Genomic DNA, 25,417 nt, shown 5'->3' on the forward strand with positions numbered 1-25,417 from the left:
GTCGAGCCAGCGCCGCGACCCGCGGTCCGCCGAGGCCCGCAGCTCCAGACACAGCCGCTTCCAGGGCCGCTGCTCCCGCAGGCCCTGGCGCACGTCGAACACCTCCCAGCCGGCGGACGGGGCCGCTCGCGGGTCCAGGGTGCGGGAGTCCAGCGGCCGCGGCGAGAGGCACGCGGAGAGCTGAACGTGCGGAGGGGCGGCGGGCGGCGGGCGGCCGCGGGGAAGCCGGCGGAACAGCCGCAGCTCGGCCCCCACGAGCTCCTCCGTCTCCGAGAGGGTCGACACATCAAACACATACTGCTGCCGCCTCAAGGGAGCGGGCGAGAGATCGTCTGCGAGATAAAAATAATTACAGTCAGTTGGCGCTCGGGGGGATCTGCCGAGAGGTCTCTGAGGCGGGAAAGGGAGGGAAGCACGGCCGGCTCGCCCGGCCGGGGCCGCTCCTGCCTGCCTTACCCCCCACCCCCAGCCGGACCGGGGCCAGGGGAGGGTAGGGAGAGGAGAAAGAAGGATAAGGGAAGAATATGGAAAGGAAAGGAACTATGGAAGAACCCGCACCAGGCCGGAGACAGTTCTCAGCACTTAGAGGCAGGCCTTGCTCCACGCACATCCTCTGCCTATCAGCCCCATATAGACGTATCTGTCCTCCTCTGAGGAAAACCTGGACTTCTTTTTTGACACATCGGTGTACAAAGTGCAGCACAGAGAGCAAACCAGATTCCCCTGAGCTGCTTTCCAATAAAATGTTTACAACCCAGCAAATACAAAAATTCCCAAAGGCCCTGCGTTTCCCCAGAAGCTAGTAAAGCTTGTATAGATTTCTATAGTAAAAGTGTCACTGGAGCCTCTGTTCAGCAGCTCCTCGCCGCTTTTCCAAAATCAGCTCGCCCCAGGGATAGAAGCAGAGACTAAAGAAATACACACCCGCCCGTTATTTACCGATATCAAAGGTCATTGCGATTCCTAATCAGTATGTTTCATAACCTCGCCTCTACCTGACAGGTCTCTGGGAACCTCCTGCGGGGCGGGAGAGACAAGGGGATGATTTATGCAAACCAAAACCTTCAGACGAGCTACGGCGATGTAAAAATCAATGCGGATTAACGTGCAGTTAATCAGTGCGGATTAGCACACTCGACAGTCGCCCTGCGTCGCTGCGTGTTCCCCTAGACGTCAGCGGGGAGATGGAGCGTGGAGTGCAGCGGGGACAGCGGGAATTGCTGGGAAAAAGACCTGCCCCGCAGCCAGGCCACGGGATCCTACGGCGGAGCCTGGCTGCCTGCCGAGCGCGTCCCCCTCGCCCCGCAGGGACCCGCCCTGGGAGGCCCCGCCGCCCGCCCGCACCGCGCACCCACGCGGCATCCCAAGCTGCGGAGCACGGCACGGCCGCGGTCCCTGCACACCTGCCCTGCCCCCGGAGCCCCCCGCACACCTGCCCTGCCCCCGGAGCCCGGCGGCAGGAGCACGGCCGTGATCCCCGCCTCGCCCGGCGTGGCACAAGGAGTCAGCAAGGAGAGGGAGTTCCCGAGCCGGAGCCTCCCCGCCACCCCGGGGCTGCACGCCGTCGGGAGCGATGCGGAATCGGTCAGGCCCTTCAGACATCACAGAGAATTTGAACCCAGGCCTTTCTCATCCCTGCCTCCGCCCCCCACTTGAGGCTTGTCTGTTTCCTCGCGGTAGGGCTGCTCCTTCCCAGCGAAGGGCTAGAGGCAGCCTGGTCGTGCATCCTTCTCGGGGTGTGCGTGAGGAGACTGAAAAAACACGAGCAGAGTCCGAAAAATGTCGTCACAGTCCAGGTGACGACAACAGCTGCTTTATCGAGCTGTGAAAATAAAAGTGAAACCCATCGGGAGCTGCCTAGAGTGCTGGACAGTTTCATCAGCACTGTAAGAACAGTCCAGGATTCGGTCCATGAGTCTCCTGTGGGTTTTGGGAGCGCTTGGGGATAGTTCTGCCCTTCACAGGCTCTGGTCGTGGGGGCCAGGGGCTGAGGTGCACGTGGTTGCGGGAGGAGGGTCCAAAAACTTAGGAGATCTCTGGTGTCATTGCCTCCTCCTTCAAGGGGGTCCTGGGAGCTTCAGACAAAAGGGGTTGAGCATCCCTCAGGTAAGAAAACGCAGGTCCTCCTTCTCCTATTCCTCTCGTCTTGTGGTTTTGTTCTGCATCCAGCATCTGTCAGATACTCGGGCATCCAACAGCGCGCAGACGGATCTCCTGGTCCTACCGAGATGCCTCAGACCTCCGTTCAAGGGCTCCAGCGACCGTCGAGGAAATTAGACCAGCATCTTCCCCTGCCGCTATCCCCAGCTTCGGGATGTGGGCAGAGCCGGGCCTGGGCACGGATTCGCTTTTAATCGCTCTCGTTGCATAGGGGATGGAGAGACGTGCGTCACGCTTAGTTTCAGAGAGAGATGCTCGTTCTCTTTGATACTCCCAGTCGCCATGGGGTGGGGGTGAGGAGAGTGCTGCCTCCAGGTCGCTGTCCCTCCGGAGCAGACAACCTCCACACACACTCCTCCTTGTCCTGTTCTCGGCCAGCGCCACGGTCCTGGGGTCCCCCATATCTCTGCCGGGGTGCAGGAGCAAGGCAGCACTGCCCGGCAGTCTTAGAATTCAGGGAAAGGGCAGCCCTTTCCCGAGGGATGAGGGGACACGAAGGTGACAGCGCCTCTCCTCTTCCCGAGGAACAGTCACGCAGGTGGCCTGTCGCGGCGCAGGAAATAATCCCATTTGGGGGTAACATCCAGGCATGCAGCTTAGACGGGAGGGAAACAGCGAGAGGCTGAATTCCCCGCATGTCCCCGCTGCTGAAAATGGGCTTCACAGGATCTGCAGAGCCTTGTCACCCAGCGGTGCGGGGGAAAACCAGCACTGTGGGTGCCAGAAGGCTTGCTCAGGGATGCTCCCCGAGCAGCATCTTTTGAGACTCCTGTTTGGCGAGGGCTTGGGGCGTTGCACGGCTGCTCCGGGTTGCTCGGTGGCATGGCACGCTGGGAACACGGCCGATTTGCAGAGAAATGTGCCCCCGGTCAAGCGGATCTCTGCGACGGGTTTCAGCAGCACCGAAACCGTGCTGGAAAAGTCCCACTGGCTCACGCAGCTGCCGGCTCCCGTGCCTCTCTCGGGAGGGCAGGGAAAGGGGCAGGGCTGCCGGTTGTTTCAAATAAGCAGCTTTGAATCCGATCAGATAAACGCTATTTATTCACTCTTGTAACCTAATAATTCCAGATGAATACATAATCCTCAACCAGTACTGGCTCACTCCCAGCGCAGTCGAGAAGGTGGGAAAAGCAGCGGAGGGCGGGGAGGGAAAGCGCGACCTCTGGAACCTCTACAAAATGGGGAGAGACGGGTCTAAATTGGGGACTCTTTGTTCCAGGGAAGCTGCTGCCTTCCCAGCACACAAAGAGCAGCAGCAGAGTCGGCGTGGAGACACCCTGATTGTCCCTCTTTCTCCCTGTGAGCAGTGCACAACGCATAGCGGCTTGTCCTCTTTAGTTTTCCCTTAAACCCAAGGAGCGACTGGGGTGAAACCCGGGGCTTGTAGCAACCAGCTCGAGATCTGCCTTTTTCTCAGGCCAGATGAAGCTGTCCTTACTGATATTCCCGTTACCGAAATACTTGGTCATCCAAGCAAAGTCATCCCAGCTGGGCTGGGCAAAGCCACATTGCAGAAAATGCACCGGGGAGGTGTGTTTTTAATTGTAGCGTTAATGTAGATGAATGTTAGTTCCGCAGTTAGCATTAGTTCTATTTCGACTCTCCGTAGTTTATTCTTTTTTTCGGACTAAAATAAAATATTAGGAGCGGGAAGGAGGGACAGAAGGAGGGAGTAGGTCTATCAGAAGTTTATGGATGTGTCAGTGGCGGATGGGAGACAACAGCCCTCCTCCGTTCTGTCCCTCGCGAGGCGCTGCGAGCCCGGTGCTCCCGGGCAGGGCCGGGCCTGGGGGCTGAGCCGGGCCCCCGCCCGCCTTCCCCCACGCTTCCCTCCGCGGTGCGGTGGCTGCGCTTCCAGCATCTCCGAAGCTCTATGAATGACTGGCTTGGGACGTTTCCCTGAATTCCCTGAGTGAAGCCTCTCCCGTTTCCCGGGTTGCTTTATAGCCGCAGTCTGGGCTTTGAGGAGAGACGGGGGTTAAAGAAGGCTACACAAAGTTTCCCTTTTCATGGCAGATCAGGTACTGGGCTTCCAGCCAATTCATCAGGGCTCAGATCTTAACTTTACATCACTGCAAATTATACCCAAACCACATTCAAGAAGAATTTTCCCATTCCCAAATTCTCTTTCAAGCCGTATTTAAACTTGCAAACCAAAAGCACATTTTCAGTTTAAAGACACTTTGCAGACACTCGCACAACAATAATCTGGAAATTAAAACATATATTGTCCCTAATTGCGAAGGTCTGCCCACACGTCGTCTGCAGAGTCGCAAGGCTGACAGGTATTTCTTTCGGAGCATTGCCCAAGCTGTGGAAACAAGGGGCTGACTCTCCATGTGTGGTATTTCTCCGGGTTTCAATTCCACATCTCCCAGCGCCTGCCTCGCCGCGGTTTTTTATTACACCGAGTGATTAGATTTAAATGTATCGTTCGCTTCGCTATCGAGTAACCGAGAAAGACCACACCTTCCTCGGACGAATTCCCAATCCTGCCAAAAACACTAACTAGTTATTGGAGGGATGTTTCCTTTTAATTTTTTTCCTCTTTTCCTCCTCGGAGCGGGGAGGCACCTGGTTGTGATGTACCTTTGATCACCGCTGTACCGTACCTGCTCCGGGAAGGCTGCCTGCCCTTGCCCCATTCCCTACCCGCCGCCACCTCCCCGCTTCCCACGAGTGACTCCCCGAGAGGGATCGCCGCAACATCCGCGGGACGTCCCGCAAGGCTCCGGGCCCTCGGCTGTCGGCATCGTCCCAGGAGATGCGCCGAGGCTGACAGGAGCTTCCCTGTGGTGTTTCTACCTGCTGTAACAGAACTTAACCCAGTATCTTTCCCCATTTGCGGTGGTTATGCTACCCTAAGTACTTCGACGGAGAAGAAGTAATTCCTCCGAAGTTATTCGTGTTGAGAAAATCGGCCTGAATATTCCCAGCGCTTGGAGCTAAGAAATGAAGCTAATGTATTTCTAAGCGATAAATGTGGAAGCGTTAGGATACTGCAACAGAGCATGCAGATCTGGCTATAACTAGCAAAGATTAAAACATCCCCTTTAGCTCATAAATCAGACTTCAGGCACGAAAGGACTCCTACCCTCAGTTTTAGCCTGCCCTGAAATCGCAAGGAAAGGAAGGTTTTCTCCGATCGACCGTTTCGGATTTTTTTCCTTCTATGAAGGGAGGAGGTAAATGTGGAGGGTGAGGCACCCGGCTGCCGTGCCCAGCACCGAGTGGCCCCGGCCTGCGCCAGATTTTCTCCCCGCGGGCCATTCGGCTGCCGGTTGTGGCCAGCCCAGCTGCGGCACAGCATCTCCCCGCGGGCAGCGGAAACTCCATCGCTCCGAGGCGGAGAGCTTGGACCTCCGTCCCCCTCGTGTCTCCCCCCCCCGCCCCCCAAAAGAAAAAAAAATCAAATGTAGCCTCTTAGCAAGCCCCGCAGGAGGGTTTCTAGATTTAAAAAAAAAAAAAACCAACAAAAAAAACCCCCACCCAAACAAACAAAAAAACGCAACAACAACAAAAAAACCCCTACAAAAAAAATACAAAAAACACACACAAAACCACCACCACCAAAAAAACACATGCACCAAAAAAACCAAACAAGCAGAAAACAAAAAAACAAACAACAAAAAAAAAAAAAATCAGGAAAAGGTCCGAAATGAGTCTCCGGAATGGTTTGATAGGCGTTAATTACTCGTCCTGTTAGCAGAGCTGCTCCGCAGCAGCGCAGAGCTGCCTGATGTACGGAGCTCCCGGCGCCGCTTCCCCAGACCGCCCTCCCGTCCCGCGGCTCTGAGCGCCCGCGCCTTCTCCAGGGACAACAAACAAACGAAAGATAAACTGAAAAAGAACCCCCCCGCCGCCAGCCCCCATTTTCACTGGGAAGAGGAGAGAGGTGCGGCCGCAGCTGCCGAGCGGACACTGCGCTCCCGCAGCTCCCGCGGTGCGGGGGTGAGACAGCAAACCCCGAAACACCTCCCGGCACAGGCAGCGCGGAGCCCCCGCCCGCCCCCGGCTCCGCGGAGCCCCCGCCGGGCCGGGCCGGGCCGCTCGCTCCTTTCCCGGGTGCACGGCGGGGATGAGGAGCGCAGCTCGCTGCCGCTCTCCGGCCGTCTGGTCTGCATTAGTGTTTTTATAAGGGGCTCAAACAAATCGAATACAAGGTCACCAAATAATTAACAGTTGTGAATTCCCTCCTTTCCCATTAAAATACTTCCCTGTTTACATTTCATTTTCCTTCTGCCAACGACAACACTGCTTGGGCAAAGGCGCTGCACAGATTACACTACATTGCAGCTTTCGGTCCACCCAGAAACCCGGTGTTTTTGCATAAATATATTGTACTAGATGAACTTCAAGTGGGATTTACACTCTTTCTTCTGCCACATGCACAGCCGGGCCATTTTCCGTTTCTGCACACGGGATCCCCCTTTCGTCCTAGCCCTCTAATCACCACCCTCACGACCCTCATGGCAAGAGTAAAACAACGATGTTCGGATCCTTGCCCATCCGAATCAGCTGCCTCCCAACTGGAACGCGAAACTGCACGAAGAAAACGGGGAGGGAAAAAGGAGACGATTTCGACCTATTTCGATTTCCCCGTCCCTGAGGCGCGGACCGCAGCATTTCGTATGCGGGAGCCGTGCCGTGGTGCCGGTGCTGCGGGCAGCTCTGCAGACACAAAAGGGTGAGGCGAGGGGCACTCGCAGCAGCCGGCTCTCGTGGCAATCCCTTCCTACGGAGATCCTTCCGAAAACCGTGCTCCCTCGCACTCCGGCTATTTCTTTTTTCTTTTCGATTTGCTCCCAGTCATGCCGCGTTTCTTGCTAGCTGTGGGATTGCTTGTTTATAACTCCCTTCTCCCTCCCGCTCTCTTTTTTTTTTTTTTTTCTTTTTTTTTTTTTCCCTGCCTGGTGGAGTCCTTGCAGCTCCTAATTGTCCTGCCTTGCTGTGGAGCTCCAATGCTGGGGGTCCTGAGGCCAGTGAGAGCACCATCTGCGTTTTAATGAGTTACTTCATGTGCCAACAGTAATTTTCCTGCATTCAGCTAGGTCCTGTCTGATCTTGCGACCGTAACAAGGGGGAGCGAGTGGGGGGCGGGAGGGGGTGGAGAAGGGGAAATCGCAAGCCCTTTCCCCCTTTCTCCTCTCTTTTTCTACAACGGGGGAAAAATTATATATGTATTAAGCAGTAGCGTGGCTTCACTCCCTCTCGAGCTATCCTGAAAACGATCTTATTAGCTTCAAGCGGGAATGGACGAAGAGAAGCAAAGGGAAGCGGCTGTCGGTGTCTGCACAGAAGCGCTCTCTCCCGCAGCTTCGGAGGGCGGTGGGACCGGCAGGCTTGGGACTGCTGCAGCCGGGAGCTGCGGCCGGTCCGAGCCGGGCGCCGAGCAGCCCCGCCGGACGCTCCCACGGACACACAACAGGAAAGGTATTTCACTGCAGAACTAAAAGTTGCTTCGCGCTCCCCTGCGGGTTGCTGTTCCCCCGAAATGCTGCCATGCAGGATGGCGTGCGGCAGGTGGGACGGCCACCGTCATATCCCCCTCGGAGCTGCCGCTTAGGTAAAGAGCAGCCCATCTAATTGGGTCAATTTGGGCGGCTATATTGTCTGCAAATGAATTGACAGAAAACCGCCCCCCCCTCCTTCCCCGCTTTCCCTGAGCAAAGACTGTTCATCATCAGCACAACTCCAGCTCGCCAATTAACTGGGCTAGGAGCCCACGGGGAGGTGGGCAGTAAAATAGCTACCACTTCAGAGGAACGGAAGCTCTCTTGAAGTTTTTTGGTGATGTGCCATCGGCTGGTCCACTTCATTATGGGAGACTAGACAATATTTGATATGTTATGACATGAACACTCAATTAGATCAGTGAGTTGAAATACTCCAATCAGTGGCTCGATGCTAAGCAACCCTCAGAAGGTCCAGCAGAAGGTCACAGCCTGTGACACATCAAATCAAAATCAATGGGGAAAAGTGAGGCTTTTCCTTAATCAAACCAGGACTCCCGTTAGCAAATCACTTCCCCCGGAGTAGAATCTCACATGCAGCGAGATGAGCTAAATTTGTCAAATTAACTGTCTTTCTTCTGCTTATCAAGAATAAGATGATATCGAGCGCTCCATTTCCTGTGGCTCGCAGAATTAGCACCCCGTTTCCTCTCCGTCAGGGGGAGCGGTCCAGCTCCTTTCTGACGGCTGAATTTTCAAAACCGTGTTTCTAGAAAGCGAGTCCTCTTCTCCCCACCCCGCTTTTAATAGCGACGAAGAAAACAACCCCCATAAGGCGAAGGCGGAGAGAAAAAACCCTTGTCCCCTTTCCCCTCGAAAACATCTGCGGGCTTCCGACAGCGAGGGGCACATTCTGTGGGCGCTTCCACGCATCCTCCCCAGCCCAGAGAGGCGCGCCGGGCACCGAGGAGGGAGGCGAAGAGCCCCGCCGAGCTCCCTCCCAGGGAAAAAAAACCCCGAGCCAGGGGTACCGATGGGGCAAGGGGCTGAGCCTTGGGTGCCGTGGGCGGGGAGAGGCTTCCTGCTCGGGGAGACCGTGAAGGGGGTCGGTTTGGGTTCGGTTCGATTTGGTTTGGGGCTACCGGCTTCTATAGCTCCCGGCGCTGTGTTTTGCCCTAAAACGGCTGGGACAGGGCGGGAGGGCGGCGAGCTGCCCCGGCTGCCGGCGCTGCCAGCCCCCGGCAGGTACACCAGTGCCCGAGGAGGCGCGGACGGAGGGGAGGGTCCTCAGATGTGGGAGAGGGGGAGGAACGAAAGCGCGACCTTCATTAAGAACCTGTTAATTAGTCTGTTCTTAATGGCTTACAACCAGGATAACGAAAAAAGGGGGGCTGGGTGGGATAAAAGGGGCAGGGAGGCGTTTTTATGGAAGAGAAAATTTACTCTGGGTCTACGAGAAATGTGCACCCGCGGATCCGGTGACGAGCGATACCACGATGAGAGAAAAGCACAGGAGGGCCCTGGCCGGGGCTGCAGGTCACGGAGGGGGCCCGGGAGCCCCGCGGCACCGATGCTGCCCGGGAAGCTCTGCGGCCCGGGGTAGCGGGCCCCGCTGCCAATCCCGGCCCGGGGGTGAGTGAGGACTAACCCCGCATACAGTCCAAAGGATGCGACCCCGGAGCAGACGTCAAGTCCGGCCACCCCTCACTGAGTCCTGGTACCGGGAGGTACCTGGGCTGCACGCTGCGCCCCCGCAAGCGGAGCCGGAGGGTCCCAGCCCGCTCGGACGGGGCCGGGGCTCTTCCAGGTAACCCCGATAACGCGACCCGAAGCGAGAGCAGCCTCAGGCAGACGATGTTTACCCTCGGTCAGTTTAAACTTTCTTTCTGCCGTGCAGCCGCGTCTGTAAGAGCCACCCTTTCTCAGGCGGGTGGAAAGAAATCAGAAGAGCGATATTTAATTTAATTTTTTTTGCAAGGTTGAATTTATACCCGAATTCCGCCTGCAAAGCTGGGGCGTGTTTTCCACCACCCCATGACGATTCGGGGAGGAACACTCGTGTTTCTCGCACGCAGCACTTAGGGCTGCCTCGGCCCGGGTTCAGTGCCGCGAGGCCGTTTGCTTTAAAATAAAACAACGCGACTCCCAGTTTACGGAGAGATTTGCGCTTTCTGCAATACCGGGGTGGGGAACAGCACCGGTGACCACTGCAGCGCGCTCCCCACCTCCCCAGCACCAGGCTCCGCAGGACGGCAGCCTCGTACCGCGGAGCGCAGCGGGAAGGGGCACCCGCAGCCCCGGGGGGACCGTGAGGGGCGTAGGGGGGCAGAACTTACCTCGTCCCCTGTCTACAAAACTAGTGATGGTATTGGCGGATTTGGACGACTGAAAAAAGCTGGCGTTGATGCCCAGTTTCTCCGCGATAGAGTAAGTCCTGAACAGAGACAGCATGTACTCGTGGGGTTCCGCCCGTGGGAGCGCTCGGTCCATGGCGTGTCCCCCTTGCCGCGGGCGGCTCTCCCGTGGGGACCGCGGCGCTCTGCGGCTGCGACCACCTTTGGAAGAGGCGGCGAACTCCGAGGAGGCAGGGAGGGAAGCCGGGAGGCAGCAAGGTAAATCCCAGAGGAGGCTGGCGAGCAAGGCGGCGGAGAGCAGGGCCCGGCGTGCATTCATAGCGAGAGGCGGCGGCGGTGGGGAGGAAGAGGAGGGCGGCCCGACGTGCGGCTCCGGCGGCCCACGGAGCGGCGCGGGGACTGCGCGGCGGCGTGGCGCGGAGCGGCGACTGCACCCGGGCGGGCTCGGCCCGCAGCCGCCCGCCCCGCCCCGTGGGTACCGCCCCGCCGCGCACCGCCCCGTGGGGGCACCCAGCCCGCCCCCGCGGGGCGGTCCGCCATGGGGCGGGACACCCCGCCGTCCGGCGCTTGGGGGTCCCTGCGCTCCCTCCTCGCTCTTTACTCCACGCGGGAAGCGGACACGAGGGCCCGTGGGAGATGCCTCGCGTCTTGCTGCCACCTCTCGGGTACCGCTTCTCGTCAGGCCACCGGTGCTGTCGTCTGTTCAGGCGCCTCACAGGTTCTCCAGGTTTGAGTGTGGGCAGACTCGTGCAATGCTAATGATTTTACTTGAGAGTCTCTGTATTCCCGTGGCTATGTGCCCGAAAACTTGGCACAAAGCAGGGTTCTTACAAGAAGGAGAATTTGGTGGCAAGTGAGGGTGTCACCTTCGGATGTGCCAGGGCCCATCTAGCTAGCAGCCTTGAGGCACACCCTGGCACCCGTTAGAGAAGGAAGGGAAAGCACAGGATGAGCCAGAGACTATTCTCCTCATCTCAAAATCTGCAAATCAGGCATCAAGAGGGGACCTAGCACAGCGCCAGGCTGGGGCCTGGCAGAAGGCACCACTGGGCACTACTGGGCAGGCAGCACTGTCAAGATAATCACGGTATCCTGGGGCAGGCAGGAAAGATGCCTCAAAGCAGGGTGCCCATTTGCCTTGTCCTGGTCATGCAAGAGACAGCAGTGGAGCAGAAGTACAAGGATTAAGAAATTCACCCACCCCTTTTCATTTGGCTTTTCAGAGGTGCATCCTTCAGCATAGAACTGGTGTCAGTTCTCCAGTGGTTTCACCCGACCACCTGTCTAGGGTTCACAGCCATGGACAAAGTATGGTAATATGCTTGCATTATTCTACCTGTCCTGATCACTACTTGCTTCTCCTTCACCTTCTCGTCCTCCTGCCTGAACCATGGACCTTCTGCTGCAGGCAGCCACAAACCACCCTCTTCCACTTCTCCATGTGGCTTTTCTCTGCCCTGTGCTGAGCGTTCCTCCTTTGCTGTCCCATTGTCCACTTCTTCCTACATCTCCTATCTGCCCCAGCTCTGCCACTGGTGGATTTTCCTTTCATTCCAGTAAGAGGTCATGTCTGTTTAGCTGTGAAATCCAGGTCCACAGTAAATAAAGGGAATCCATCCCACATGGGATCTGAGATCTCTGAACATGCTCCTCCATCAGCTGCCATTCTTCATGCAGTCATACACTAGACTCGGGGACTTGTCTTTTTCTTCCCTGTTCTAATTTTCCACCAAGAGAGAGTAGCTCCTGCCTGGGCTTTTGGCACCACTCCCAGCACAGCACAGGACCAGTGAGATGAGGCAGACTCTGACAAGTCATATGATGCAGGCTTCTAGCCTGGCACATCTCAGTTTGCCTGTAGGGTGCTTAGTCCCACTGTGTTCCCCATCTCCCACGGAGAGATGCTAGAGACTATGAGGAACACAAGGGGAACATTCAAAGCAAGGGATGGGCTCAAGTTCCAAGTGAACCAGGCTGCATCTCTACTAGAAAAAAAGATAATTCCAAGACAGGAGCTCACACTATCCTGCAGCCCTCTGTACATGGCTTAGAGTGCTCCCTGGTGTGGTTTTGGTCCATGCCAACTAGCACTTTCCCAGCCAATACCCAGGCCTGTTAGAAGTTATGGCTTGTGCCAGGGGCTGTCCCAGGATGGCCATTTGGATGTGCCCATGTGGATGTGGGACACATCATACAGCTGGGATTAGAGAGTGGGGCCCGTCATTGCCTTGGCTTCTTTTTAGCAGGATAGATGTACTGCGAGGTGCTGGCAGATGAACTGTGAAGAGACAGGGCTGCAAAAAGTATCAGTGACAGTGCAGAAATGAGGCAAGTGTTCTGCAAAACCAATTCCCACTTCATTCCGTCCCATTTCTTCACCCCCTTTTATTTATTGTGCTTTCACTTCTCCTGTCTATCCTCTGGCTTCACAGACACCCTCCTGACCACTACCCACCCTTTTCATCAGCTCCTTTCTGCACTGGGAGAGTCCCCCCTCCTCCTGTCCCTTTGGCTTCTTTTTTCTGATGCCTCACTTTTGTTGCTTCTGCTCCCCTTTGCCACTCTCATTCTTTCTGCTCTGTACTTAGCATTTTTGGCTGTTTTATTCTTGCCATGACCCAGTTCCTTCCGGAGCCTTATCATCACTTTTTTGTTTCCTTCTGCCCCTTTTGTGTCCTATTCACTTATTCCATGCTCCTGCCGGCTATCTCCAATCAGCTGCCCAGTTCCAGTTTCTTCTCCGTCAACTTCTGCCCAACCCTAACCCCCCCAGGCTCTTTCTTTTCTTTCCTGCTGTATTTCATTGTCCTGTTTTTCTTTTCTGATATTGTTCCCACTTCCCACATCCCCTCCTTGTGGTCCCAAATGCTGCTGCTGCACGGCTGCCCTTTCCCACTCTCACTCCGCTGGTTTCCAGGGTCCCCTCTGGTGCTCACAGAGTGTCTGTTCCCTTCCTGCCTTTGTCTCTTGATCTGTCTCTCTTCTTCCCTCTTTGTTCTCAGCTTTTTCCTCCCTTGGCCTCCTCCTTTCCCAAGGGGAGGTGGTTTCATACTAATGCAAAGCCGCAAGGTCTCAAGAGCAACTTCCATCAGCCTGATTTAATTTCTACCTGCTGCTTTAGCATTCTCTAAAATTGACTTGGATGGCTGCTTTGCACTGTCACGTCTTTATCAGGGGCCTGACTTGAAGCCTCTGCAGCTACAGGGCCTTTCCTCTGGCTCTTGTGACCTTTCAGGCAGGGTGTAGGCAGGTGCCCCCCTGTTGCACCCCAAGACTGTTGCTTAGCAGGCGAGAGTGCACACAGGTAGCAGTAACAGCCATAAATAAATAGTCTGTGCTGCTTTCCAGCCTGTTTCTCAAAGTTTTAGGTTGCTCGGGGTTGTCCTGTGCCAATTTGGAAGACAATGCCATTGTTCAATACAGATAATTGCCAAGACAATCACTTAAGGGAATGACAGAGTAAGGAACTGTGGGGATATAACACTTGTGGCACCTCATGGAGCAACACAGTCAGGTCACTGAGAGGGATCTGGCCATAACTAGCAAAGCTGAATACATTGACCCATCTTAGCAAGTTTTGGTTTTGATTGTCCCAGAGAAAACTCTGTGGAGCTGGACCTGGGAACTGCAGGCAGGAGTGGGCACTTGGTGGGGCAGCATGAGAATGAATCAGTGCCTGTGAGACACTTGGGATCCCTGCTTCAGTGCATGGCAAAGAGTGAAATAATGGCAGCAACAATAAAAAGAGTAAAATAATAGCAGCCACCAGAAAAGAAGAATAGTGTTTTAAAAACTTGTTTCCTTTCCGGTTTTCTCAACAATAAAAGTTGGCCAGATTTCAGTTTATAATTGCATTATACATATTTTGTAACAATTTTTTTAATTTCAAGGATGTTTCTCAGAACTAAAGCAATTTGGAGACTGCAAAAATGCAGTTTTAAAACTAGTTTTATTCATTTCCTTGCACTAGTGCATATGCTTTTCACATCTTTCACATTTTTTCTTTCTGTGAATTTGCTATTCTGGGGAAAAGTATAAATGAATGGAGGAAAATTTGAAAGTCAGAAAGAAGTCCAAATCAAATGTGATTTCTTTCATCTAGAAGGTTAATGGAAATTTCTATAATCATAACACAAGCAGTCATATTGAGGAGGAATGTCAGAGGTTAAAATTCATCCCTGCAAAGTTGTCAAGCCAAGATGTAAGCATCACTCGTTTCACCTCTGGTTTGTGATCATTTGTAAAACTTACTGTGGTGCCTAAGGGATTTGAGTACAGAGTTGATCAGTTTGTAGATATTCCTCCTTAGTGCTTTCTTCTTTTTGAATCTAGGTTGATGCTTGTCTTAACATGAACAATCTATTGTAGGATTTTTATTTCTGTGAACCAAAATAATTCTTTATTAGGATGACTAGAAAATGCACCCCCTCAAACTATGGGCTTTTCCCCACTTTAGCACAATAGGCTCCAAAAAAGCTGTGGTTGCACGACATAATCAGGGGGCAGGGACTCCTACTAGCACAGCAGTTAGTACATTTTCCAAAATGCCTGTCTGGTCCATATGTGCTGGTTTTCAGCAAAACACCAGTCTCCACGAGCCGTGGCTTTGAAAAATGGGATTTATTTCTTTTTTTCTCCAAGGCCCTGGTTCTGAGGCATTAAATTCTTATCCTTTTAGTGTCAGCATTTTTAGCACCTCTAATTTTTTTCTGCAGTGCTCCTGAAAATGTTGGTTTTCAGTGTTTCACACTGGTAGGAATATTTATTTTTCAGCAGCTATGTTTTGGCCCAGGAGTGGTTTCCCCTTCCCCCAAAGGATCCTTCCTTATGGGTAATGGGCCAGCTCCTCTCCCTGCCTCCCTCCTGCCCGGACTGCTCTGCTTTTGTCTGAGAGTATCTTCTGAGATGAAGCACCAAGCTCCTTCTCTGCTGCCTGCATTCTGGACCATAGCATTAGCCAAAATTTATTTTTTCCTTAACTCAGAAAGCCATCCTTTTTTCCTAAACATATTTATTTCAGCATGCCCCATCTCCAAACTGTCAACATAAACCTCAAAAGTCTAAACAGATCAAGATTTTTAATTTCCAAAACTATGGTGTATGAATTAAGAGAAGACAAAGGAGCATACCCAAATAAATAGGGTTGCTTTAGGAGAGTCTGAAGTACCTCCTGCATTGTGGTCCTCTAAGGAAAGTTCTGTTTCACTTTCCAAGCATCCCACAAGGATCTGCACCTCTCCCCACAGCCCACAGAGCTCTTCCATATGAGTCCCCCGTGATCCAGCTCAGTGGAGGCTTGTGCAGCCCCACAGCACAGGGACAGGCTTTCCCATTTATTTTCCTTTTGCTCCTGCTTTTGGCAGTTAGTCTTTTCACAAGAAAAGTCGGGAGAAGGAGCAGGGCTAACCCTACGCATCACTGTTGCTTTTTGCAGTGTTTTATTTTGCCACAAACCAGTGGCAACTTTGCTTCTCTGCAAGCTCTCTGCATTTTTGTCACTGTCTCAGATTAGAACCACATTGTTTCTCACTCACAGTTAAAAACTTACTGTATGGATGTGAAGAGTGAATCCACTCCTGCATTCTTGGTGCATCAAAACACATCCTGACATCAGGAAAACAAATTGCAGCGTGTAGATCAGGAGGAAGGGGAGAAGTTTGCAACAGTGGTTCTGCTTTCATTTGCTCTGGTGTAGAAAATTGAAACTATGTAGGAAATAGTTTTTCCTGTTTATGATAGATTTGATTTCGAAAAATTACTGCTAACTTTGTAAACATTCAAATAGAAGCAATAAAGATGTGAAATTTCACACTGGGGATCCACAATGTTTGTATAATTATAAGCATATGGTTACTTTACACGAAGTCTCTGTTATACTTTTATTTACTAGTGCTTGGGGAAAACAGAGGTTCTCAAATTCAGTGTTTATTTACATGTATATGGAATGTCACAGTCTCCATTAACCTGTCATAATCTGTATTTCTGTCTTGGCACTCCAGCTATATAAACCAAACCCCCACTCACACCGTCATTTCTAATTTTTTCAGCTATTCTGCTAAATCAGACAATTTCTGTCATTACTAAAGAATGTATATCCTGCTGCTGGTGGCAGGATGAGAACTGCTTACCACCTCAGTGCCTGCTTATTTCAGCTCTTGAGGGGATAAAAGTGAAAGCTGTTGCTTCGATGCAGTTTCTTTGTTCTGAGGAATTTTGTGGGATTTTAATTTGTTGTTTTCTTTTTAGTCTGACTTTCTGCAAGGCTATGAACCAGCCCTGGAGGATACTCAACATTTTTTCTTTGATATCCGCAATTCTTAATTTTATAGGACATAAAAGGAACTCAGATCCAGCAGGATTCAGCCCTCAATTTGTAGGCTGAATAACACTATTTTTTGTCCTTAATGATGAGTGGCCTTATGTCTAGGGCTGTTCTTTGTTTCAGGAGGTGTGGGAGCTCATATATGCAGAATAACTTTACATTTTAGAAAAGAAGGTGAAATAATTTTCAGATTTTTTTTTCACTTTTTCCTTCTATGTAAGAATACTTACAGTTCTGATAAGCTAGATTTAACTGTGCATTTGGGGTTTTTGGGGGGTGAATACCTCAGCTCAGACTTCCATCTTTGGCTTCACTCAGGCTGGTGCTATTAAATGATGCTTGCTGTTATGAATGATGACAACCACACATTCTGACTGGAGAGGGATAGGGACATAGAGAAAATTCCTTTCAAAAGAAGATGAGGGAGTCTGTACCAAGTGTTGCATCACTGCAGTCTGGCCTAACAGCACAAAGAAATTTATTTGCATCCTTTTATTTTATGATTCCTTTCTCACCCATCTCTTTTTCCTTCACTTCCCTTTTGTCACTTCAGCACTGCGTGGGCACTTGGAGCATGGCAGCTGGGTTTCCTCACAGACCCTGAGATGACTTCAAGATGTCTTGGTTGCCACTGTTACCAGTTCTGGGGAGAAAATGAGCACTTATCTGACACCTCAAAGATGTGGGTACCAATCTCATCCCTACTCATGCCACCTCAGGAGTGCCACCGTCTCTCTCCTTGCTGTTGTTTCTGTCTCATTCCTTGTTTCAGCTACAAACTCTCCAGGACATGATTTGCTTCCCACCATGCCCCTGTTATTGAATTCTTTTCTTGGTAGGGAAAGTTTAATTTTTCCTTACAGTAGTTCAAAGCAATCCACCAGTGCCGAGCCCACTTGGTGTTGCTTACTGCCTTCCCAGACCACAACCTGGAGCCATTTGCCCTAGAGAAACCCCTCAGGTGCAACCCAGGAGGGTCACTGCATACAGATCCAAACCAGGGAGGTGCCAATGGAATAGCCTCTGGCAAACAGAACAAACTCCTGGCAAGTATAAAATTCATTTTAATCCTTGGCAATGCTTTGATATTGGAAGGATATGGGCTGTAGCACTCCTCAGGCTGGGGATATTCCCTTGTCCAGAGAAGGTGTACCTGAGGATGGTGGCAGGGGAAGGAGAGGCACAGGCTGAACTGATGATGACACATGTCATGGTAATTCCACTATTTTCCCTTTCCTTTCTGTTTGGTTTACTGAGGAGGGAGTGAAAGGCATAGAGGGGAGGGGTGATAGTGTTTTTATGTCAAAACAAGTGTTTTTATGTCAAAACATTAGCTATCAGCTAGATCTTCCCCAGTAAATAAAGGGACTTGATGTGAATTCTACTCCATCTCAGAAATCATACCCACATGCTTCAAGTGTTCTTTTCCCTTTACATTTCTTTTTTTTTTTTTTTCCATTTTAAAATCTATGCAATTGTGAGAAGTCACTTATCCCTGTCACAAGAGATCCAGGCACAGCAAATAGAAGCTGATTACTTGCCCCTGGGAGACAGCTGAAGTATTTCTCCAAGGGGCACTGCTACAACACAGTCCCAATCCTGCCAGCAGCCACCAGGAGCCTCCATGCTCCTATCCATATACCATATCCTATATTCTATACCATATCCATATCCTATACCAGCCATAGGGTGCCCATCCTTTATAGGTCCTGAATTAACTCAGGCATTTTGTTCAGTAAAAGATGATTAAAGAAGCTGCAAGATGTTATCATTAGAGGCTTCCTATTAAACTATGACTATAAATACTGGCACAGGAAGAATAAAGCTTCTTTAAGCTAAGCATGTCAGAAGATAGTATTTCCTTTAACATTGGCCATAAAATGTATTGGTTGACCAAAGTATTTATCAGTGCTACCTCTTAGGAAGTCAACAAGTTCATTTTCAGTTCCTCTGACTGCTTTATTTTTAATGCAGTAATGTGGTTATCTATTACATAAAATTGCATCATTAAATAGATTCCTCAAACCATTTTCAACACCACAAAGGCAAAAGCTTTACACAAAAGGATACCAAGGCTCAAAAAGAAAATTCACCAGTTAGAACACAGCAAAACCCTATTGCCTGTAGCATATTTTGTTTCCTTTGCAGCTTAATAATAATTCCAAATTTCCTTATTTAAAATGCTTGTTCTGGGATTAATTAAATCAGCTGGTCTGAGCCTTGAGCTGCTGATGTGTACATTTATTCTTTCCTAATGTATGGTGGGTTTTTTTCAATATACAGGAGCAGTGGCAGCAAGCCAGAGCAATGCCAATGTGCTGTGCCAAACAAAGAGCTCTAAAGCAGAATAGTTTGTTGGAGTATTCTTCTTCCCCCTTGATGCCCTGGCATGGGGAATCACTTCCACACCTCCTATTTGTGCCTGGCTACTGGTGTGAGCAGACACCAGTGAGTCAGGAGGAACCTGGGAGTGATGGCAGAATATTAGTGCATTTACAAGTAGAATTCTGAGCATGGCCTTTATCCTGGGTATTTTACCTGTGCCAATCAAGCAGCAAAAATAGTCCTTTATAAAAGGCAAGATGAAACTGTGCAAAGAGTGTAGATAACAATCTTCGTGCTTGCTGTGGATCAAACAGAATAAGATGTGCAATAGTTTGGGAGGTGCTGGTTTGCCTCTGAATGTCTGAAGTTTGGAGAGATTTGCTCACTTTGGGCATGTACCCAAAGCCATCCGCAGCAAGGGGAGTTGGCTGGGGCAGAGAACTGACCTTTTTATTGCAGGGCTGGTCTATGGTCATCAGAAGAAACCTGCTGCTGTTCAGCCTGCAGCGCCTTTTCATCAGCATTGCTCTCACTGACAGTAATGGGAATTATGGTTGCAGTTTAACTTTCTCATGTGCCAAGGTATAGCCGCACACAGTTCTCCTCTTTATAAAAGAAGACCAGGCACTCTATAACTGCTAAGAACAGGCTGTCTGAAAGGTGTTTTATTAACTAGAGTTGGGGAAGAAAATGAAACTGAAAAGAATACGACTGCATATTAAACTACATGAAGTGGTCATGACAACTGGGAATCTCAGCATCATAAAATTTTAACAGCTGGATGCAATCAGTGGGGATTTTCTATTTTTCTTTTTTTTGTTAAGCTTAAGAAAGAAGAAGAGGAAGAGGAAAAAAAAAGAAAAAGAAAAGCTTCATTTTATTCAAGCAAGCTTTTTATCCAGCTCAGCTTTCTTTGCTTAATATCAGAAGCTGTCTTTACTTCTCTATAAATCTCAGCACTGCCTGTGCTTAGTTGACATCGTCCTTTTCCCGGGGCAGAGATTCCACAGCTGGAGGTGTTCAATATCCCCAACAGCAGCACGACAAGGAATGTTACAGGCACGTTATAGGGAGACTTCCCCTGAGTGTATGCAATTTTCAGAACTTAACAAATAATTAATCAAAATCAAATTTTACCTCACAATTCATCAAGACTCAACTGTGCCTGAAATCCCACAGTAGTTCTTCAACAAAAGGACAAAGTTCCACGGTAAGTCAGCAGAAACACTTTAATGTTTGTCTGGGCATCTTCCATTTCATCACATGGAGTCTCAGCCCAGGCTTTCACTTATATAGGTTTCTTTCTTTAGCACTGCTTGCTTCCTGGTAGTGTCAGCACTTGCCTTGAGGTAGCTGAAGAAACATCTCACAGATTTTATCAGACCTATAGAAACAGAGGACGTTACCGAAAAGAATGTAACGGATTTCCCACCCCCAGAAAAAGCATATGTTTAAAAAACAAGTTCAGAATTGTATATAATTTATGGAATGGTATTCCTTGATAGCTCCAGTGAGGATTGGCTTATTTGTCCAGGGAGTAATTGTATATTATTCAACATAACTGAGTTTGATGGCTCTCTGTCTGACTTGTATGGCTTTGCTTAGGCAGCCTTATAAACAAGCATGTTTCCTCAGTTCATTGTTATTTCTGTGTCTGTTAAAATGCAAACTGACTCCAAACTTCTGACTTCACCTTTCAATGATTACATGTGCATTTTTGTTTACTAAAATAACTTCACTTTTCATTTACTGATGGCTCATGAAGCCTACAACAGCATCCACACATCCGAAGAAAATTGCTTCTCTTGTTGCATTTTCAGCCTCCCCAAATCCCACTTGTCTCCAAAGTCACAGGTTTTCCAGAGCAGAGGTTGCATTCTGCATAAACTCCTAAGCCCTTGTTTTGAGGGCTGTGGATGAGCTTTGCCTCTCCTGAGGGACTCAGCACTACACATTTGTACTGAGGGTCAGAGCAAGGCAGGATGGAGCAGTGAGGCTGCACAAAGAGCAGATATCATCTGGGGAGTTTTCACCTTCAGTCTCCCAGCTCCTGCAGTGGGTTGCCCTAAATTATGCTTTCCATGTTCTTCCACAAAATAATTTGGAAACACCTGTAGAAGGGCCAAAATAAACACTAGCAGCTGGTGTTTGGAAATGGCTGGGGCTGCCCTTTGATGAGGTGCCTGGGAAGGGAGCAGGGTACATCGCCTGGCAGTGCCCATACCAGTGAACTGTGGAGAAAACTGGTGGGCAATGAAATGCTGCCTGGGCTTGGTGACTGCAAAGACCTGGGACGCGGACCTGGTCTCCAAATTTGGGGGACCGTGTCTGGACTGTGAAGGACTTCTGAGTGGTGGGCTTGCTTCAGTCCCAAATGTCTCTAACTGAAGTAAACCCTCACCAAACGAAGCTGCTGCATGTGCTTTGAGCAGAGATGTGAACTCAGAGCCACCAGCACAGGTTAAATGATCAGAGCAAAGAGACAAGAAATATGCTTTTCTATGGAGAGCCAGTTAAAAGTGCAACCATACCACCGTGCTTGCACTACGTGATGTATTTCATAGGCTGGTACAAGGCACTGTGTGGGGATAAGGCTTTTTTTTCCAAGACAAATTGCTGCTCAGGGGGTCCTCGGGAGGATCACTGAGTCATCTTCATGTATCACTCCAAATGAACTAGCAGCATCCACGTGAAAACCCGGGCAGTCTGTGAATGAACAGCCTTGGAGGGAGATGTTTGAGTGACAGTCGGCATCGTGCTGGCACCTGATGGGTGTCACCACTGGGTGACACGAAATGCGCTCTGCGGGACTGGCACTTGTGCTCCGAGCAGACTTTTCCCCCTTGCGGCCGACATCTGAGGAGGGCAGGGGCTTTGCGGGGAACACACGGCGTAAGGACTCAGCTCCCGTTTCCTGAGCTCCTCCTCGCACCTCCAGCTACAGACGGCCCGGAGAGCCCGGCGTGTCCGACCCCCGCCCGGGAAAGCGGCCGGAGGAGAGCAAGGGTGGTCCCTTCCCCGCAGTTCCCGGGACAGCATCCCCGCTCCGGTGCCGCCACGATGTGGCCCCGGTGCCGCTCCGCTCCCTCCCCTCTCCCGGTACCGCTCCCGGTACCGCTCCCGGTACCGCTCCGTTCTCTCTCCAGGTACCGTTCCCGTTCCCGTTCCCTCTCCCGGTACCGTTCCCTCTCCCGTTCCCTCTCCTGGTACCGCTCCCGTTCCCGGTACCGCGGCCGGGCCGTGCCCGGGCCGACAGCGCCACCTGGCGGCCGGAGCGAGAGCGCGGCCGGTCCCGGGGAGCCCCTCCCCCACCCGCTCCGGTGGGCTCTCCCGGTCCGGACTCTGCTCCGCTTGGGATTCCCCGCTCTGAGTGTCCCTGAGCGCCGCTGTGACAGTCACACTGGCCCTTTCGAGGACGGTTCCCTTAATTTTGTCTCCATTCCCTGCGGCGGCGCTGCCCATGGGATTGTTCTGCTGGAGTGCCAAAAATTTCTGCCCTCCTTTTTGTGTTCGTTTGTTCCACGTGCTCATTCGAAGCAGGAGCCCACAGACGGATTTTCCCATATGGCACTTGCCTGGCACGCTGCGAGGATCCAGCAGGAACGACAGCACAGACATGGATCAGCTACAGAGAACATCTGAGCTGAGAAGCAAGGTAGAAGCTAAAACAGTGGGCATCCAACCTAAATCACACAGCACAGCAGGATTATGAGATAAGGGCTTTTCTCACAATAGTGAAGAGGAGAAATGCAGAGATATGAAAAATTGAAAGTTATTTTCCTACACTTAGCTTAAGTCTGGAAAGGGTGAACAGTTTGGAGAGAAGCAGCTCAGTATGTGCTAGTCCATGGGTTCTGGCAACCTGAAGTGTGCAGCAGCTACCCAGGGGACTCCTGTGGCCCTTGCTGCAGGTGTTCCTGCAGAAAATACAATTTTTCCAAAGATTCATGCTTTTTTTCCATGTCCTCACAGGACAGCTTTGTAAACCCTGTGTAAGCTCAGCCCGAGACTACAGGCTCACAAAGGTACCCTGCAAAATGATAAAGCCAGCATCAGCTTCAGGAGCGGTTCTGTAACTCATACAGACCTGGGCACATATATGAGGCTGTCCTGGAGCCAAACCCTGCCCCATGTGTCACTCAGCAGTGTCAGAAACACCAGTTTTGTTTCTAGGTTTCTCTTTGCTGCAGGTGTAAAGCGCTAGACCACAACATTGGGAGAAGGAGTCACATGCAGTTTTGTCACCTCTGCTAGATAGCAATGACTTTTTGTCAAACCTCCAAGAGGCTGGCAACACAAACAGGCACAGTAATGTCTAACAGAGCCTGTCTGTCTGCGGGAACCACATACAGATGCTTAGCTTCCAAACGGTCTGTGAGATGATGCATATGGTTCTGCAGCTCTGCTTGTGCAGCCAGGACTCAGGTGCAGAAATTAGGTTCTTCCATGGCACCTGAGCCCTCCAAGTCCTTGTTGTCTGCTCCTTGGAAAGCTTTCTTCTTGGTGTAGAATGAACTTTTAATGATTTTTCTTTTCTAACATTCACATACATTCTGTTCTTTCAACTTACTGATGAGTGTAGCAGCCTGCTTTCCATTTTCACAATGTGTTTTGCCCATGAACTTAATTTTCTCATCAGATTTTGAGAGCTGCAGAGGCACTTGGAAAGTTCTTGGCTCATATGCACTGCCCCAGACCACACCTTCTCCTTGAGGAATTCCCGGGCTTTCAACTCAAGACTGTGATCTCTGTAAACCCTTGTCTGTGATGTCTGAATATTTGTAATACTTCTCATTGTTCAGGATTTAGCTCCATCCAAGTGCATGGGGTGACTTGCCATTCACCAGCAGATACGTTCCAGGTTTCCTCCGGCAATTTTTTCCTCACCTCTCCAAGCTCTCCTGTGTACACCAGGACAACGAGGAGAAGAAAATTGTGGTCCCCTCAGAAGTCAACAGAAAACTTTTCACCTGCTTTTTCAGAGTCCATGCTGTGCCTTCCCTGCTGACCCCAGCAGTGCTTGGGCAGTGTCCCAGCTCAGCCCTCAGCCAGGGCTTTGGGCTGTCCCTGTTGTGAGCTGCAGCCCTGTGAGGTGGATGCTGCCGTGGCCAGGTGGGCTGTGTGAACCTCTGTCAGTGCCTGTGTCCTGCTGGGTCAGCACTGGCCATCTCCACTGCATCCACAGAACTGCACGGCTGCAGGTCCAGAGGGGCTTGGTGTGTGGGAACAGAAAAAACACTCCTAAACACAATCTCTTTGGGTGGGAGAAAGATGGACTCTTCAAATTGTGCCTGGACTACTTGGTAAGCTTTGGTGCAAGAAAAGGGAGCCTGGGATTCCCAGTGAAAGAAAAAAGTCCACAGTAATAAAGAAGATTTAAGACCAATGGAGCTGTAAGAACAATAATTGCAGAACTACATGCTGGTAAATTTTTATCACACAATAATACATATGGCACCAGCAAAGAGAGTGTCTGTTTTCTTTGCTTAAGCATATGAACTACCACACATTTATAAAAGCAACCATTCCTATTCTCTTACGCTGTTTGGAATATGTTTGAAAAGTGCAGTCAAGTGTGGGGAAGTGTCCAAAAAAGTTGCATCTGTCTGGTTTATGACTGACAGGAAAGGCCAAGCAATTATCTGAACTCCTGATGGGACAATTTTGTTCAGATGTATTTTGGGGTCAGGAGGCAAGGATTTCATCAGAGAGAGTTCTTCAGCTTATGAAACATACAATGTGTCCAAAACAAGGTCTGAAGTTGATTAGACATAAGTATTCAAAAGGAAATGATTTACATGACAGCCCTGGATGTATCGTCCTCTCAGTAAGATCTGACCCAGCAAGGCTGAGATAACTCACTTATGAAATAGGGCTTGTGGACCCAGTTAGAGAATTTTTTCCCCCATTGTAACGCTTTGCAGAGAATTAGTATATAAATCTTCAGGAACCAGGTGAAAATGTAGGAACAGTTCCTCAGCTGGTGTAAATGAGTGTAACTCCACCAACTGTAGTGCTGGAAAACCAGGGCCATGGTTTCTAGATGGGCTGCTGTGTTTTGATGCTGTTTGTCTGGGGCTTTGAAAGAGGCAGCACAGGTTGCCCAGGCAGTTACAAGGCTGTGCATGTGTGTGGCATGTGCTGCATCTTTTCCTCCAATGCAGCAGATGCCACACACATGCACAGCTCTGTCTGGGGGTCTGCTCAGGAGAAAAAAAATGGTTCCCTTGTTACACAAGGCTTTGCCACCATGAATATTTTGGGGACAGCTGCTGCTGGCAGCAAGAACATGAGGATTTTGTCTGGTCCAGCATTTGCCTCCTATTGTTCACCCACAAACCATAGAGGCTGATTGCCTTCATAGGAAAAGATCACACAGAAAGTATTAAAAATAATAGTTGCCCTTGATTTCCCCTCTTCTTTTTCCTGCTGCCTTTTTTTTTTCTGGAGGTGTGGGGGGGTAGGGATGGTAGAGCAGCAGACAAAGCAGCCTATTTGTAAATATTTCATTCTTGGTGTGTTTAAACACTGTTGTTTATTCCTATGCATTCTGCATTTTTGTCTTCTAATTCTGACATGAAAATAGAGTTTACTGTGAAGGACTGAGAATGAATATTTTTAAATTTAAACAGGTTCACTTTTTAAAGCTTTCTTCTCACCGATGAGACCTCTTTCTCACACCTTCTTAGAGGTCTTTGCAAAGGTCCCTCATGCTTTTAGCAAGACAGGCTTGATGTCTCTGGAAGATTTATTAGGAGTCATAACTTAATCAAGGAACCAAGAAAGATTCATTTTCGTGCAAC

At 50.5% G+C, this 25,417-nt stretch overlaps 1 protein-coding gene and 1 long non-coding RNA gene across 2 annotated transcripts; one reads left to right on the forward strand and one right to left on the reverse strand.

Annotated features, from left to right (window-relative positions):
- GDF6 (growth differentiation factor 6) lies at positions 1-10,354 on the reverse strand (the record flags this gene model as incomplete). Its single annotated transcript, XM_015652832.2, has 2 exons — positions 9,950-10,354; positions 1-332 (listed from the first exon to the last, which is right to left on the reverse strand). Coding segments are annotated over exons 1-2 (669 nt in total), but the record flags the coding sequence as incomplete, so codon positions are not given.
- A 165-nt stretch (positions 10,355-10,519) lies between these two features.
- Positions 10,520-21,729, forward strand: LOC117243969. The gene is made up of 3 exons (XR_004496185.1): positions 10,520-10,694; positions 11,191-11,280; positions 16,843-21,729. It is a non-coding gene; the product is annotated as an uncharacterized LOC117243969 (long non-coding RNA).
- Positions 21,730-25,417: the final 3,688 nt, after the last annotated feature.

This window comes from Parus major, chromosome 2 (assembly GCF_001522545.3).
Source record: "Parus major isolate Abel chromosome 2, Parus_major1.1, whole genome shotgun sequence".
NCBI classification, from domain to species: domain Eukaryota; kingdom Metazoa; phylum Chordata; class Aves; order Passeriformes; family Paridae; genus Parus; species Parus major.